We start from the raw sequence: 17,288 nt of genomic DNA, 5'->3' as shown, positions 1-17,288 counted from the left end.
GATCCATCAACCCACAAATATTTTTCCTGCATCTTCAGGGGTTTGTTGGAGCCCTGTTAGTGGTCACATTAAACCCTCAAGCCAGACCATCTAGCAGGTCCAGACACAGCCCTTCAGGTGCGGGACATCTTTGAGAAAAAGAAAACTTCTAACGAAGAGCATTTTTTTAGCAGTGGTGTTGAATTTCAGCAGGTTTCATCACCTGCAGGTGGTCTCTCATGAACACTCATGGGGAACTCATGATTGCGGACACATCCAGATGACTAAAAAACACGACCAGCTGACCGCCTGCGCTTAACAACCAACATTTCAACCAGCTGGCCACATGCTCATTAACTCCAGCCAAAATGCAGCGGTACTAATGCCAATGCAGACATGGAATTAGTGTGTGGGTAGCCTTATGAATACAGATCAAATCCAAACACTTCTCTACCAAATTACACGCACAATGATTCAGTTGCTGGGAATTTCAGAGCGGTTTTTAAAAAATATATAAATGCTCTTTAAAATAGTTTAGACTATTCTGTATGCCATATTAAGTTGATATGTGTTAAGTTTATGTGTCTTAAAGGAGTGACCCTAGCCGTAACTCTTGGGTCACAAAAATTAAAGAATTGAAGATGCATTAATATCGCAAATGCATTAAAACCAATGCTATCTTTATGTACTATATACATGAGGGAGGGTGAACCGGGGTCCTTGGCCACCTGCAAGGCCGTTTTTTGTTGCGTATTGTTGTGACAGTGATGAGAAAATGTAGCTCAAACAAGTTTTTACATGTTTTTGTGATATTAGAAACCTCATTCAAGGTTTTTGGATGTTGGGATTTGAGCCGATGTCTGGTTTGTGTGTGTTTGTCGGGGTAAAAGAGCTCTCTTGCGGACGACCTCCCAGGGCCAGAGCGCTGGGGATATAGAATTACACCCACAGTTCCGTACAAAGGAACTGGCGCTCAAAAACACATGCGTTTCACACTCACACCCAACAGCTGGCTCTTAAAACACACAATCGCACACCAGCCGCCATTCACCAATGAGTACAGCTATCAGCCAGGCGCAAGGCCTCCTGGGAAATTCATACTTATGAATACTTAATTGCAGTTACAACACGATGTGCGTTTTGGTTGGAAAAAAAATGAACTTGCTTGCCAATTTAATATTTTTTGAAAGATTTTTAGCACTAATGCAACAAAACTAAGAGCAATGTGTGTATTTTTAATGCACAATTGGTGCTTTATTATTCAATCCGTATTGCCGCAGAGAATGATGGGAAATGTAGTTTGGTCACGTAGGCCTATAACCTCATCGTAGAGGTCAGTGCGGGATGGATTTTTCAATACGCTCCCACAAGATCCCGCCCGCTTTCACCAAAAATATGTTAGATTTGAACCCGCTTCCAACCGAAACTTTCACGTTTTGCACCATTCCCGGCCACAAAAGCCTTAGGAAGAGGTCCACGCTGATTTTTCAGTCCCAGTCCGGTTCAGATTCTGTCTCGTTCCAGTGTCTGTAGGCTATTTTTTCCAATTTCCACACACACACGATGCTTTAGATCTCCATTTACAGACTTCTGCGTGCTGTTATTATTAGATAATTATATTTACTAGTCATTTCTTTCTCCCAATTCCTGCGCAAATATCAGTATCTTTCTTCCCTCCCACATCCAAAACTTGTCCCGCGCCGCACTCTGTTGCGTTGTGTCCCGTGGGATTGCAGACCTCTACCTTCATCGCTATATAAAAAAACTTTACAAGCTAAACCAGTGATATTTTAGTACTATTTATATACTGTTACAGTTTTTATTATGTTGAATTAGCTTTTTTTACATTTTGTATTCAATTTAATTTTAGATCATTTTATGATGTGCTTTTGCCATTTCTACTTAGCTTTAATTTATGATTTTTGTTTTTGTTTTTAGTAATCTTAGTACACTTAAACCTGTTTATTTCAGTTTGTTGCAAAGGAAACATTTCAAATTTTCTTAAGTTTTTCCTTCTAATATTTGTCATTTTCATTCATTTTTATTTAAATATTTCAATATAGATTTTATTTATATTTAAGTTTCACTAGTTGCCAAGCCAAAATTTCTAGTTTTTGTTTTCCGTTTAATATTTATATTTTATTCCAGCTTTATCGCATTTTTTTTTTGTAGTTGTAGTTAACAACAACACTGAGCTGAACACTATATTCACAATTACAGCTTCTGATGAAAAACTTCCCACTGGTAATGTAGTTGTAGTGTGCTTAACTCTCAAAAATGTCCAGTCAACCTGACCCGAAAGCAGAAACAGATCCCTCTGAGCGCGCCGTGACCTGTGGCGGGCTGAAATCTTGGGTTAATTAGAGGTTTGACCTCAGAGAGCTGGTGAAACCCATACCCTCTCGTTGACCCTGCCTTATCCTGACCCCGTTCGTTGCCAACATCACCCCTACCCAGGAAATGGCAGATTTGGTGACTTCTGTAGGGGGGCGAAGGGGTCCGGTCGCGAGGCCTGTGGCCACCGGGGTCACATCGGAGGTACAAACATTTCATTCAGCGCCGCACCATGTGGAACCCAGCGTCCCGCTCCAAACGCTCTCCTTCAGTGTTTACTCTGCAGGGGAGAGGAACGAGGGGGTGGCAGGACACAGACAATGCTGCCTTTTAAAGCCCTGCCAAGCCCACGGTGGGGTGGGGAAGTCTGCATGGGGCAGAGCCTCCCAAAACTTCACATTCAAGCGCTACCGCTTGGCTCCGTCTCACCACTGAACCTCCTCGGCCAAAGTTAACCCAGCCGTTTCCCTGCGACTCTTGAGTTAGTTCGGAGGTTTTCTGAGGTGAACAAAGAAATGCAGTGTTTATATATGATATAGACATAACAAAACCTGCAATGTATAAAGCTTGAAAGATATAGCTTAGCATCTAAGGCTAATATTTACCTTCTCCAGTCAGCACATGTGCACTGTAAGAGAAACAAAGTCAAGGCGACACGATGCTTTAACAAACTATTTGTTTTTCCCATTTAAATTAGATAATTCTTTAAATGCTAGATGTCTTGTTCAGCCAATAAATTATTATCAAGGCAAATACAGCCTCTGTAATCATTATTTTCTTGGATATAGTTTTATATGACACTTAAAGTGAACTCTGCAACAAGAGAAATGCATTGAAATGGTCAGGAGTGACAGCAAAGACATTAATGTTACAAAAGATTGCTGTTCTTTCAACACTGTTTGGAAAAATGTTTCTTGAGCATCAAATCATCATATTAGAATGATTTCTGAAGGATCATGTGACACTGGAGTAATAATGATGAAATTTCAGCTTTGATCACAGAAATAAATGACATTTTACAATATATTCACATAGAAAACAGTAATATCTTATACATCACAGTTACTGTTATATGCTACTGTTTTGTTTGATTTATTACTGTATTTTTGATCAAATAAATGCAGTCTTGGTGAGCATAAGAGACATCTTTCAAAACCATTTAAAAATGGACAAACTTCAATTCATGCCTCAAACTGCAAAAAAATCCAATTCTTAACAAATATTGTTGTCCTATTTTTCAATAAAATATTTGCATTCTATTATGTTTTTCTTCACTTGCTTCAATTATAAACAAGTATAAAACAAATGGAAAAAATCTGCTAGTAAAAGTAAATTCATCTTATTTTTACAAAAGTGTACAAACAAATACGCGTACACTTTTATTTTCAATGACATAGTTACATTGTACTTACTCAAATAAGTACTGAGTAATATTAATAAACTATATGTACTTACTACAGAGTTAGGGTTAGGTTAGGGTCAGTTACTTTTAATTATGCATAATTTACTGTTGTTACTATAGTAAGTACATGTAGTAACGTATAACTACCAAAAATAAAAACATAAATGGGTCTTATTGTAATTATTATTTTTTTTGCAGTTGAAGAATACTGTAAATACATAAACAACAAACATATAATGAACTTGTGCTGCACTGAATGTTAAGCCAATTTGTCCAGACTCTGATAAACTAGTTGGGACCACATTTGGGGGAAGTACTGTTTGTTAACTCAAAAAGCCAAATATGCCAGATGAAATGCTTTTATCACCCCTTCTTATACAAAAGATTGCATTTGTGTAGCGAACCGGCTGATCTTTAACCTCAGATGGGATGTGGCTGATCCAGGCATGAAGAACTTATGTTGTTAGGTGTTTATGAAGCTGTATGATAAAGCACTATAAATCTGTAGCCTGTGAAAAAGTATACAACCCCGACCCGTCTAATTCCTCCGAGCCATTTATCACCTGGTACCTTTCAGCAGAAAAACCAAACCACTTCCCCCTCCTCATCAAGAATCTTCTCTTAAACGGTTGGATCGTACCATTGTGAGGGGGGTCGGACGTGGACGGTTTGGGGGGATAATTAAAATAAGGAAGAGATGATTTATTGCAGCTGGCCTTAGGCATGGACTAGTAATGGTTTACACATGGAGTCGGATCCAGTGTGAGGAGCTCTTTTGTTTTGGAAACTTCTGACCGAACCATGTGGGAGCTCAGGAATCATGGCGGAAGCTACTGTAGTTGGTATTGAACATTAGTTTTCATTGTGAGTGTTATCCCTGTATGATGTTTTTAGGCACATTTTAGTGTACTGAAGAATGGCGATGTCAGAATATACTCATTTAGCAACAGGTTTGCGCAAAAAGCATCCGTTCTTTATCTAGAAGTGAAACTGAGAGAAGGACGTTGAATTTGCCAAAATGTTTATATCGTACTGACCAAAATCACTTGAACATACATACAATTTCCAGACCAGAAGGTCTTCCCTTCTTCTGCTGGTCCAGCTTTAATCAAACTGCTGATCAAGGTCTTTGAGTTCACTGGAAATTAAAATTATACATTTGTATTACATTTCTGGTTCTGTTGTTCACAATTCATCAGTGCATGTTATTTAGTAATAAATTAGTGTTCACCTTCATAACCTTAAATCCATAACCTTAAATGTCCACAATGCCTTTAATTGTTCAACCATCTGAAAAACACTGACACTTAAAATCCTACGGGATCAACCCAACACGTTTTTTCTTGTTAAATGTTCCGATTCATTCAGAAATATGTGTTTGTGAATGCTGTTTTTAGATTCTGTCTGGAAGCTCTGAGTACATAATAGAGTCGAGCTACACAGAGTGAGTTTTTAACCGCTGTATTGAGACACAATTATGTGAAAATCATTAACTAAACCCTTAACATGCCACACATATCACATCTCTAACCGCACCCCAGTCTGAGATAGCGCCGCACGGGTAACCTCTCCGCTTCAGGACGCTTGCAAAAAACACCAGACGGCTGGAGATACTACAGATTGCACATTAACTCCTGCCGTGACGCAACCTGTTTATTCTTGTGACCAATCAGGGTTTTCTTTTTTTCCTAAGCAAGTTGTTGCCTGTCTGTTTCTTTGGCATGCAATCAAAGACCAAAAAAAAATGGAGCGTTTGAGAACATTTCCGAGGACACAGATCATTTCAGGACGCAGTTCGGGGTCAGAAGATGTAGCGCGAGTGTGTTTGTGGGGCGGAAGACACAGATCTGGTTGATAATGCTGCTCTGTGTGTGCGGTTATCTGCTGATTATTGGTCCTGTCGACTGGGTTGTTGAACTCGGTCACCCGCTGCCTTGACCTCGCTGACCTTCCTCATGTTGGCACAAGCTAAACCCTCTCAAAGAGCCATTCAGCATGACTGGACGCATGTTATATATGTCAGACAAAAAGAGATGTGAAACTGTGGTTAAAGGTGGAGCTTTGTGAATGTTGTATTTCACATGGAGACGGGAGGAATGTGGAAGCAGTAATGGGTGTAATTGCCAGTGTGCTTTGTGAGGACAGTTTGAGGTGGGGGGAATGAGGGGAAGTAATTGTGTGAGGAGATCGGGGATGGTTTTTTAGAGGGGCTGAATGTGTGTTTGTGGTGTTTAGAGAGACAAGAGGGACAAAACTTTCTTGCAAAATATGAATGTCTCTGGTGAAATTCAGGACGCTTGTGTGTGTTTGTGTTTATACAGCTGTATACTACTCACTATTTCTGCACTACAGTATATAGTACGTGCACTACGCGGAGTATGCAATTTAGTACACTAGAGTAGTTTCTTATGTTCACCAAGGCTGCATTTATTTGATCAAAAGTACAGTAAAATGATGAAATATTACAATTTAAACCTCTGGTGCTCTTAGCATGTCGGTCAAAATGTAAAAATAAATAAATAAATTATTTAAATGAAATGAATTTACTATATTTTATACAATTATTTAATATTTTGTATTTTTAGGGGATTTGATGGTACTAAATTATATTTACGCTGTATTTATTATCCATTTATTCACTTTTTGAGCAAATTTCCAACTTAAACTGTCATAATTCTTGAATGGTTTAGAGCACAGACTTATTTTTGATCTCTATTCAAAGACGACACTTGGCAGATTATTGTGAAAAGTTAAAAAAAGTGAAGTTAAAAAAAGTTACGTTGATTGTGAAAAATGCCCAAAAATATTATTTTAAATTTGAATATGAAATATTATATCAAAAACGGATGGATGGATGGATGGAAGTTTTACTCTAAAACTGGAATAAAATCAAATCCACAAATCTATACAAGTTGTGTTCCAAATTTGAGTTTGGTATCTTAAAAAAATTTGCCATTTGTTTGGCGGCAGTACCAAAAGTTTCCACAAGATGAAATTTGTCTCCCATTCATTTCCAATGCGGCCATTTTTGACCGTGAGGAGCACAAGTGGGGTGATTTCATAGATGCTATTTGTACAGTATGTCTTGCTCACAGCAGCGTGTCATGTATTTATTGGCAGTAGCAAGTCCTGTACAGAGTAGCACATCTATTTCCCCAAGACTAAATACATTAACATTATTAGCCATTACCATGCTAAACATATTACATTTAAAAAGTAGAGATGCCTCTACAACTGTCACCAAAATCCACAAAACAACCTTCCCATCTGAATGATAACCATTACACCTACCCTTATGGAGCACTTCTGGATTCATGAAAATCATGATGGTATTATGAATGCAACAACTCTGCTCACTGCTCTCATGCAACAAATGTCCTACTGTTACAGGATTCCTGTGTATGTTTCAATTCTCACCTAAATTGCTCTCTGTGTCTGTCTGTAAAGGTTTCAGGCTCCGGTCCGCATGCTGTCATGCTGTCCTTAGATGAGCCACTGGACCTGAAGGTGCCCAGGGGGCGTGTCGGTGGGCGGGACAGAGGCACCATGTCTCCGCCCACTCTCTCTCCCTCTCCCATACACGCCAGGGGGGCCGGGCAGCTGCGGATGACAGACGACGGTACCGCAGTCATCATTCCAGCGTCTCCTGCCTCCCCACACACAGGTAAACACAGAGAGATTCTGTATAATATGACATAAAATATAATTGCAGGGAGTATAACAGAGATGTGTGTGTTTGCAGGTGTCCTGCAGGACAAGTCCGAGACCCCCACACCGCCCGCCGTGGACCTCAGCATGTCCCCGTCCTCCCGCAACACCGCCTGCTCTCCGGATCTTTCCAACGGGAACGGGTCAGCTCACATTTTCCACGGGGTAAGTCGACAACGCTAGAGAAGAGCACAGCATGGCTATTCAAGTCTAAATATACTAGTACTATTAGTAGCAAAAACTCAGTTTTCTGATCCGTTAAATTGACATTTTGGGTTGTACGCTGCAGACCATTTGAAAATATGACTTCATAGGTTTTTAACAAGGCTTTTTGACTTTTTGTCCAGTTGAAATAAAATTCAAGATCAAAATTATCTTAGAAATAAGACGCAACACTGCTTCATATACATTTTTTTACAGAATGTATCTTTAATACAAGTTAAAAGTTTAAGTGACAGCATAGACATGTATGCCATTACAAAATACTTTCTTAATCAAAGAATACTGAAATCACGCTTTCCTCAAAAATATTAAGCAGCAGTGGTTTTAACATTGATAATAATCAGAAATGTTTCTTGAGCATCAAATCATCATACTAGAATGATTTCTGAAGGATCATGTGACACTGAAGACTGGATTAATTCAGCTTTAATCACAGGAATAAATTACTTTTTAAAATATATTCAAATAAAAAGATAGGTATTTTAAATTGTAATAATATCTTACAATGTTACTATTTTAATGTATTTTCGGCGGAAAAAAATCTGCCAGTGCATAAAGAAAAAAATACATGTTTTAAAATAAGTTCACTTCATATGCAATCTTAAATGTGTCTTGTTTTAAGGATTTGTAGATATTTTAACTTAAATGCAAGATGAAAAAAACTCTTTTTGAGAAACTTTTTTGCTGTGTCCCTTTAAGTGTACTATAATTAGCTTTAGACTAGGTTTACTACTTCTTAAATGAGATATCTTGCTCATTAAGCAAATCAGCAGAGGTGAGGAGCAGCATTAGAGACTAAGAAGCAGCCAAAGACTCAGTTCTGATGGTGATTCGATTTAGTTCATTAGCATTAAAGCGCATTACATGCACCGGCCTGTCCTCCACCTCCCTTCGACAGAGACATTCAGATATGTTACCCTCGCTGACCCAGATGTGGTGTTGTTTCTTATCAAATGCCCCCTGTGTCCCTTCACAAAAGTGTCTCTTTCTCTGTCCGTGGGGCTGACGGCTGGGACACAAGGTTAAATCAGATTTAGCGAGGTACAGCCACACAGAGCTCTTTCTGCTTAATTCAATTCACTCAAAATTGAATTGGGAACGAGATGCATGGCTTTTTGTGCCTATGTGTGTCTCCGATGCCTGCCACCCCTCCTTCAAGCCAATGGATGAACAGTGGCCAGGTCTTAGATGATGGCACCACCGAAGAGCAGAGCAATCAGCCACATTTTACACAATTCTCCATGCACATTTCTCACATAACCAAAACCTTCCCAGACAGCAACGACACTGTTGTGCAGTCAAAGTCCTCATTGTTTCTCCTCTAATTAATTCTTCCTAAGCATCACTATTACTATTGCTCACACGTAGGGTGAGAAATATGAACACATCCCTATAACACTAAGCATTAAGCTTTGCCAACTCATATAGCACGTTTGTGCCATAAGCTGTTTCCATCCAAAGTTGCAAACTTAACTTGTGCGCAAAATTGGAATATCGCATAAAACATTTGCAAATAAAGCTGAAGAGAACAAAATCATCACGTCCTGAGGACGGCACTTCCCTGGTCTCAAGAGGGGCACTAGCAACAGATGCCAGAGACTCCGGTCTTTAGCGTCCTTGTCATGTCCTCCCATGTCAGAGATGCTGGTTCGAATCCCACTCAGAGCGGGTCGTGTATAACCATTTAAAATTGCTGTGACCCAAATGGGAGTGAGGTTTAGGGGGGGTTAGAGCTGTTTGGGTAAACCTCACTCCCCTGATATCAAGAGGGGCACTAGCAACAGATGCCAGAGACTCCGGTCTTTAGCGTCCTTGTCATGTCCTCCCATGTCAGAGATGCTGGTTCGAATCCCACTCAGAGCGGGTCGTGTATAACCATTTTCAATTGCTGTGACCCAAATGGGAGTGAGGTTTAGGGGGGGTTAGAGCTGTTTGGGTAAACCTCACTCCCCTGATCTCAAGAGGTGCACTAGCAACAGACGCTAGAGACTGCGACATTTAATGTCCTTGTTAGCGTGCCTGCGTCCCATGCTGGAGACGCCGGTTCGAATCCCACTCATAGTGGATCGAGTAGGACCGGTTACATATGCATAGTTACACTGTAGACTCACTCTCACTTGACCACTGTCATCCCGTACGTGTGTTTTGTTGAACTAAGGATATCAGCTAATACGCATGCACAGGTTACTTACCTTCCTGAACAAGTGCGCACCCAAGTCCGAGTTGCTTTCACATTCACACGATCGAGCCACATTTCGAGTGGAACCGATCTCAGACCACCTCCCACAGGTAGTCTTGGGTTCGGTACCCCAGGGCTCTCCCGGGTCCGCATGACAGCTTTCACATTACCAGTTTTTAATGCGAACCGTGCGTTGTTTCAAACTAAACTGCCAGTGTAAAAGCACCCTAAGGGAGCAATTGTGCAAAACAAAGCTCTGTGTATTATTCTGTAGTATTGGTGGCTTGCCATCTCGCTTCTCTCAATAAAGTCTAAAATTTGTGGTTGAGCATAGTGTTCAGATCAGCACAGCTGGGGGCAGAAACACGAGGACAATGCGCGGCCACATCCAGCAAAACGCTCTTTAGAGTCTCCTGCTGTGAGGACAATTACAGAACACGGACCTCCTGTAGCTCCTGTTACTGTCAGTTTAACAACTATTACTAGATTCACTGTCCTGCTGTAAAAAAGATAAAGAGGCTTGAATTATGTTTGCCTTTTCTCGCTTGGTTCCCGCAGGACTCGGCTCATATCCGTTACGTGGAGGGAGGAGCCACATCTCAAGCGTTCCAGTTCTTTGTGCCCATTGGAGGAGGAGGAGGGCTTCACCTGCCTTCCTCCATGTTCATTCGGCAGCCCAGGGACACAAGAGCTTCTCCAGACCTCTCCGCAGATGAACAGCTGGCCTGTCGCTGGAGAAAGGTGAGAAATTGAAGCAGTTCAACGCAGATGCTAAAGTGTATTTTTCACCTGAGCTCATTGTGCATATTTTTTCATGTCACAGTGCCACCTGCTTTTTGACTCCTTGCAAGACCTGGTGGATCATGTCAACGACTTCCATGTGAAGCCTGAGAAGGATTCTGGGTACTGTTGCCACTGGGAGGGGTGTGCACGCAAAGGACGGGGATTCAACGCCAGGTGTGTAGCTTTACCCTAAATACAATAGTAATCCAATTTTCATTTCTTGATAATTGGTGAAGCTTTTATCATGATATACAGTATTAATACAGTAGAAAGAAAACATTTAAATGAAACGCATTAAACAAACACTTTATGTTATAAAACATGCTGAAAAATAAACAAACTGTTGTTGTTTCTAATGACAATTATATTTACATTTTAAACACCAAATTTGCCTTTTAAATTATAAGATCACAAAGTAACCATTAATATTTAATAAACTAAAAAGTAACCATGAATATTCAAGAAACTAAAAGGAACCATGCATATTTAAACTAAATGAACATTTAAATACACTAATAAAAAAATTAAAAGGAAGTAAAAATGTTATATTGCAAATAAAAAGAAAGTAAAATGGTCACTATAAGAAAGTGCAACTTGAGATGACCAGAGGAGCACCAACTTCTCCCGCCACCAGGGCTGCTGCTGTCCAAATGGGTGTCCTATACAAATAAATCTGCATTCTGGGGGGTCTAACATGCTGTTTGGTGCCCTCTTGGTAGTTGGTGTCTATGCAGGCTGAAAACTCTTAATATAGGGACTTGCCAATCGGCACCACACATGCACTATACACCATACACAACACTGCAAAAAAGTCCTATTCTTAATGAATAATATTGTAATATATCAAATAACAATATCTACAAAATCTTATTTTAGGGATTTTTTTTATTTTTTTTTATATTAACCATATAAGCAATTTTTTTGGTTAATTTCCTTGGAAAGGAAAATGTTGCAACTGCAGCCAATTTTAAGTTTCACATAACACTCACCCTTAAGTCTAATGTCTGCCTCATTAGGTACAAGATGCTGATTCACATCCGCACTCACACCAATGAAAAACCTCACCGTTGTCCAACTTGCAACAAGAGCTTCTCCCGACTGGAGAACCTCAAGATTCACAACCGCTCACACACAGGTCAGTGCCAAGATAAAATTATAGATAGTACATGAAGATTGCATGACCTGGCTAACTTGGTGCTTGTATTTCAGGAGAGAAGCCCTACATCTGTCCTTACGAGGGCTGCAACAAGCGCTACTCCAATTCCAGTGACCGGTTCAAACACACACGCACACACTATGTGGACAAGCCCTACTACTGCAAGATGGTGGGCTGCTTGAAACGCTACACGGACCCCAGCTCCTTGAGGAAGCATATCAAGGCTCATGGGCACTTTGTAGCCCAGGATCAGGGAGGTCCGGGTGGGGTGGGCTCCTTGATGAAGCCAGGGCCGATCGCTGGGGTGGGGAAAGAATCTGAGCTGACTTACATCAGCGGGGCCCACATCATCATTCCTGGTGCTGCTGCTGCTCTTTTGGGTGGTCACGGTCTGCAGGGTCTTGGAGGCTCCCTCCCCTTGTCCCCCCTCAGTCCCCGCCCCTTGGACTTGAGCACTCTGGGCTGCCCGAGCTCCCCTTCAGCTGGGCTTGGGGGGACGCCCATTCTGTCCTTCAGCGGTTCCCCACTTGGCCTAGCCAAGTCACCATTGCTGTCTCATACCTTCTCATCTTCCACGCTGGGGTTGCCCATGGTTCCCATTTTGGGCTCGGAGCGCAGGGACCATGCCAAGGGCAAGACCAGGGGCGAGGAAGGCGAGGACGAGATCCACGGTGGCGTACTCAACCTGTCTACGGGAGTGTCTCACGACCCCCTGTCTTGGGTTGTCATCCCCTCTGGCCAGGTGGTGCTGAAGCCAGCTGTGGTCAACTGAGCATGACATTCCAGAAGAACGGCAGGGGAAGGGTGGGGGTGGAACATGGGTCAGAGGTCAGAGGCAAGCCTGAGGGGGGTTTTCACAAAACAAATTCAGTTCTGCATGGAGGTGACGCCCTCTTCTTCAACTTTTAGTACTTCGGTTCTAATTTCTACCTTTCAGACAGACACGGCTACCTGTTTCTTGTGGTAATAACGAGGAAACTAAATCACCATAACAGCTTGGAAAGAGCCCAAACATTCACCTCCATTTCATTCTCAATCTGGCTTATTTTATTGCCAGGGGTTAGGGATATCAAATCCTGCTACGGGAGGGCCATCTTCCTGGAGAGTTTAGCTCCAACCTGCTCCAACACACCTGCTTGGAAGTTTAAAGTAATCCTGATGACCTAGATAAATTGGTCAGTTAATTCAGATGTATTTGATTATGGTTAGGGTTAAACCAGAGGTGGGCAATTATGGCCCTCAAGGTCCATAGTCCTGCAGATTAAGTTCCAACCCCAACCAAACACACCTGAACAACCTACACAAAAATTACAGTCAGGTTAGTTTGATCAGGGTTGGAGCTAATCTCTGCATGACAGTGGACCTCAAGGGCCAAAGTTGCCCACCCTTGGTCCAAACTCTGCAGGAAGGTTGCCCTCCAGAAGCAGGATTGGACACCCCAAGTCTTGTACACCTTGTTTTCTTTTTTATGAGAGCACTGATCTAAACAGCAGACTTGAGAATCTGTGCCCTTGCTTCAAGAGACAATTTCTGTGTATTTATGTGTAAGAGAAACTTTTGGACGACAGTGTACGCAACACACTAAAGACACAAATGTATGCTATTTTTTTTCAAGCCATTCCGTGCATTACAATAAGACCTCTAAGCTTAGCAAGCTTGAGATCTTTGAGGCTAACTCGTATGGGTTTGGTCAGGTTTGCAGAGAGGTGCTGAGGTCGTAGGTCAAACGAGAGCAGCTCGTTCACTTGCCAACAATCAGCATCTGTTGTACGCTTAAGACCAATCCTTTTCCTGGAATGCCCCTTTCCTGCAGAATTTATCTCCAACACACCTGACTGGAAGTTCTAGTTATCCTAAAGACACTGAGTAGCTGGTTAAGGTGTGTTTAATTAGGGCTAGAGCTAAATTCTCCTGCAAGGTGGCCCTCCAGGGGCAGGATTGTACACTTGGTACCCTCCTGCTTCGGACTGTCCCAAGTCCCACCTCAGTCAGCAGACACCATCTGCATCCCTTGCAAGTGAACTTCCTTAGCTCAATGCTATTGCAAGCTATATGACGAACCTTGCATTTGCTGCTAGCTGTGTCACTGCATTGTAAGCATACATCATTGAATAAAAATAGACAAGTATGTACGACAATCTGTCCTCTGAGGAGGAGGAAATAGAAAACCTTGACTAGCTCTATTTTGTTGAATAAGAGATCTACAGACACAAGGCTCAGACTGACTGAGTTTTAAGTCATAGAAGGGCACACTCACCCAGTCATGCTAACGCCCCATAGGACATGGCATTGTTGTAAATAGTGCCATCTTCTGGTCATCAAATGTACTGCACACTACTATCTGAACAAAGGGCTAGATTTAACAGTATTATCCTGCTTTGCAGTATACTAGCTTGGCAGGGTAGAAGAACGAAGAACCTTTGGCTGATGCAGAATAGTGGGATGTTTAAAATAACAGCTATCCACAACCCAATGAACACATTGACACTTGCAATACACCAGTTTGGGTGTATCGCAACAGTTAAGGGCCTAGTTTGTTTAACAGAACTTTGCTTTCATAGTTTGTCCCATATTAAATCACTGTGCTAAAAATATAAACGTATACCCAGAGATTGAAGTAGGGACTTAATAATAAAGTGCAGAAAACACTATTCAGGTGTCCAAAAGATAGCATTTTGAATTAAGACCCTTTCACATGACCCACATCAACTTTCTCGTTCAAGCGTCAAGTTTCAGGGTAACTCCTGACGTCACATTGCACACGTTCTAAGGCAACGCTCCAAGAACTACGTTTTCACATTTGACCCCATTTGCTTCAGATTTTGCCCAGTTGCATGATGTGTTATTTTGTTAATCATACAAACTGAAAATGAAAACTCAAAACTGATTCTGTGCAAATCTAGAAACATCAAGTTATACAACACAACCTTTAAGGCATGTCATGACATTCAGAAAATAATCATCATATATTCATATTCTATATGAATTAATAAATAGCAAAATCAACCTTCTGTGTATCTGCAATGTCCTGATGCTTGTGTTGAGAGGTGCATTGAATTCCTGAAGTGGGTCAAGTGAGAGAGACTTAATGCAGTCATTGTCATCCTCCACTAATGATCAGCCTGTCGCCATCAAGACCTCATTCAGATTAAAATAACACTCTTGATCAAGTCTTCTCTCCTGAACTCAGGCACGTCTCTGTAACAGAGATGACATAGTTAAAGCATCCTTCAATAACAGCCATTATCCCCCCCATAGATTGGCAAAAAAAATAAAAAAAATAACTGTTTTAGAAAACAAACGAATGTAAAAACATTCCGACTGAAATAATCGCACTTCCTTAAAGCATGTACCCCACCCTCCTCTCCAAACCATTTTTACACTCAAGAGTCTTATTCCATAATTATTTTGTTTTATTGTTTGTGGAAACTATACAATTAATGCTGTTTTGTTTTACTGACTTTTGTTTTTTGGACGTGACATTTCCTGATGTTGAAGTTGCTTTATGTCTTCGTTTCTGCTATCGCTACTCTATGTTCAGCTTTCTCCAGCTGATTAATTGAGAGGAAAGAGGGAGAAATGACAGGAGGAGGTGATCGATTAGATTGCAGGAAGGGTTTGAGTCAAAAACCCTCACATTTAAAACAAACACATGCAGTAATCGAACAAAATCCTCTCAGGTTTGCAGAGCTTTGACATCCGCATGCATTTAGGAGGGTTCAACGGAAATGACATTTTAATAAACCCTTGTGTCTTTCCAACAAGCTGGAAATCTCTTTGTCCACCTTCTCCTACTCCCTCCCCTCATGTTGTTGTCTGGAGAAAGCTGATACTGACACAGACCTGTTAAGGTCTACATCAATGTTCAATATCAGATAAGCTGTTTGAACCTTTAACCCTTTGAGCACTCTGAAGACAGATGCACTGTTTCTCACAGGAGACTCCAAAGGCCTTGATAAAATGATGGTGCGTTCCCGTTACTACAACTGTATGTGAGAGACTTAAGCAATACGTTCAATGGCAGGGATGACGTCATAGCTAGATATTCAAATTTAAATATTAAATGCAGTTAAACACAAATGATGTACAAAAAAATAAATACACACGGTACATAAATTAAGCACCATATTAGAATAAATAAAAAATAAAATCAGCTCACAATAAAAGTAAAGAAGTTTGTTTGTTCCTAAAGTAAACTAATAATAGTTTCACAATTCTTGACGCAGAGATGCACAAAGGGTTAACAAAAAGACTATGGCCTGGAAAGGCCAGTATCCATTTGTATTTTTTCTTTTCTTTTTTGCACATTTTTGTATATCAGTATTTTAATTTTTTTTTTCCAAGTGCCTTTTATTATAGTTGAAATGTAGATGTAATACAGTATATGAAAATAAATATATATATAAATAAATAAATATATATTTTTTCCCAGCATCATGTTCTGAAGCCGAACATGCAGAATTTTAGAGCTGTCAAAGTCTCCAGTTGGTACAACATAGGTGTGTGTGCTCCTGTTTTAGAGGAATTTTATTACGATATTGATAAGGATGTCAATGAAAATAAAAGAAACAAATGTTTAATAAATTTGCATTTGACATATACATATATATATAAATATTGTGTTTTGCTGCGTCTTTTTTGTTTGGGACATTCGTGTACAGAAAGCTGAAATGTTTACAGTATTAACCCAGACTAGGGACTCACAACCTCAGATGAGACGTTGAGTATATATTTATATATATATATACGTGTGTGTTTAACAGTAATATGCGTCAAGCAACCAGCAAGGATAATCTAACATTCATCACTCGAATGGCAACACATGTTGTATTGCTTCACACTGACAGTATTTATGGTGTGACTTACAATATTATAAGCAAGATGTTACATGGCGATAACAAATTTAAATAATGTTTCAAAAGTACATCCACGACTAAAACATGAATGTGTTATGATAGGTGTAATAAAATCACTTACTAACCTTGTCTGGCCAATCTTTCATAGCTGGAAACAGATGGACATTTTACTGAAGAAAAATCCACTCAGTAGATTATTACAGTTCATTCACCCACAACTGCTTTTTAAATCCAAAATGTTTTGACCTGTAGACTTCAAGTGTTGAATTACAGTGAAGAGGACTTGTTTTACAGTTTTAAATGTTGTTGAAACAGCTCACCGTGTATTGAATCCAGATCATTACGTTAAACATGAACACAAGGATGAATACATCATTTTATTCAGCAAGGATGCATTAAATTGACCAAAAGTGACAGTAAAGACACTTATAATGTTACAAATGATTTCTATTTCAAATGCGGTTCTTCTGAACTTTCTATACATCAAAGAATCATGAAAAAAGTATAGCAGCACAACAGTTTTCAACATTGATAATAGTCAGAAATGTTTCTTGAGCATCAAATCATCATATCAGAATGATTTCTGAAGGATCATGTGACACTGAAGACTGGAGTAATGATGCTGAAAATTCAGCTTTGATCACAGGAATAAAATAAAATAAATTACAA

General features: G+C 40.3%; 1 protein-coding gene across 1 annotated transcript in view; it reads left to right on the top strand.

The window, feature by feature from the left end:
• glis2b (GLIS family zinc finger 2b) overlaps positions 1-16,744 on the top strand; it is a 42,041-nt gene extending 25,297 nt beyond the window's left edge. Inside the window, exons 2-7 of the mRNA XM_082181574.1 lie at positions 7,163-7,379; positions 7,458-7,588; positions 10,383-10,565; positions 10,648-10,781; positions 11,624-11,742; positions 11,817-16,744. Coding sequence (XP_082037700.1) covers positions 7,190-7,379; positions 7,458-7,588; positions 10,383-10,565; positions 10,648-10,781; positions 11,624-11,742; positions 11,817-12,535 — 1,476 coding nt within the window. The 5' untranslated portion in view covers positions 7,163-7,189 and the 3' untranslated portion in view covers positions 12,536-16,744. The remainder of the gene's footprint in view (positions 1-7,162; positions 7,380-7,457; positions 7,589-10,382; positions 10,566-10,647; positions 10,782-11,623; positions 11,743-11,816) is intronic.
• The last annotated feature ends 544 nt before the right edge of the window (positions 16,745-17,288 follow it).

Source organism: Leuciscus leuciscus, assembly GCF_965113295.1.
Source record: "Leuciscus leuciscus genome assembly, chromosome: 1".
NCBI classification, from domain to species: domain Eukaryota; kingdom Metazoa; phylum Chordata; class Actinopteri; order Cypriniformes; family Leuciscidae; genus Leuciscus; species Leuciscus leuciscus.
The sequence above is the reverse complement of the archived record's forward strand: the minus strand, read 5'-3'. Positions and strand labels throughout refer to the sequence as shown.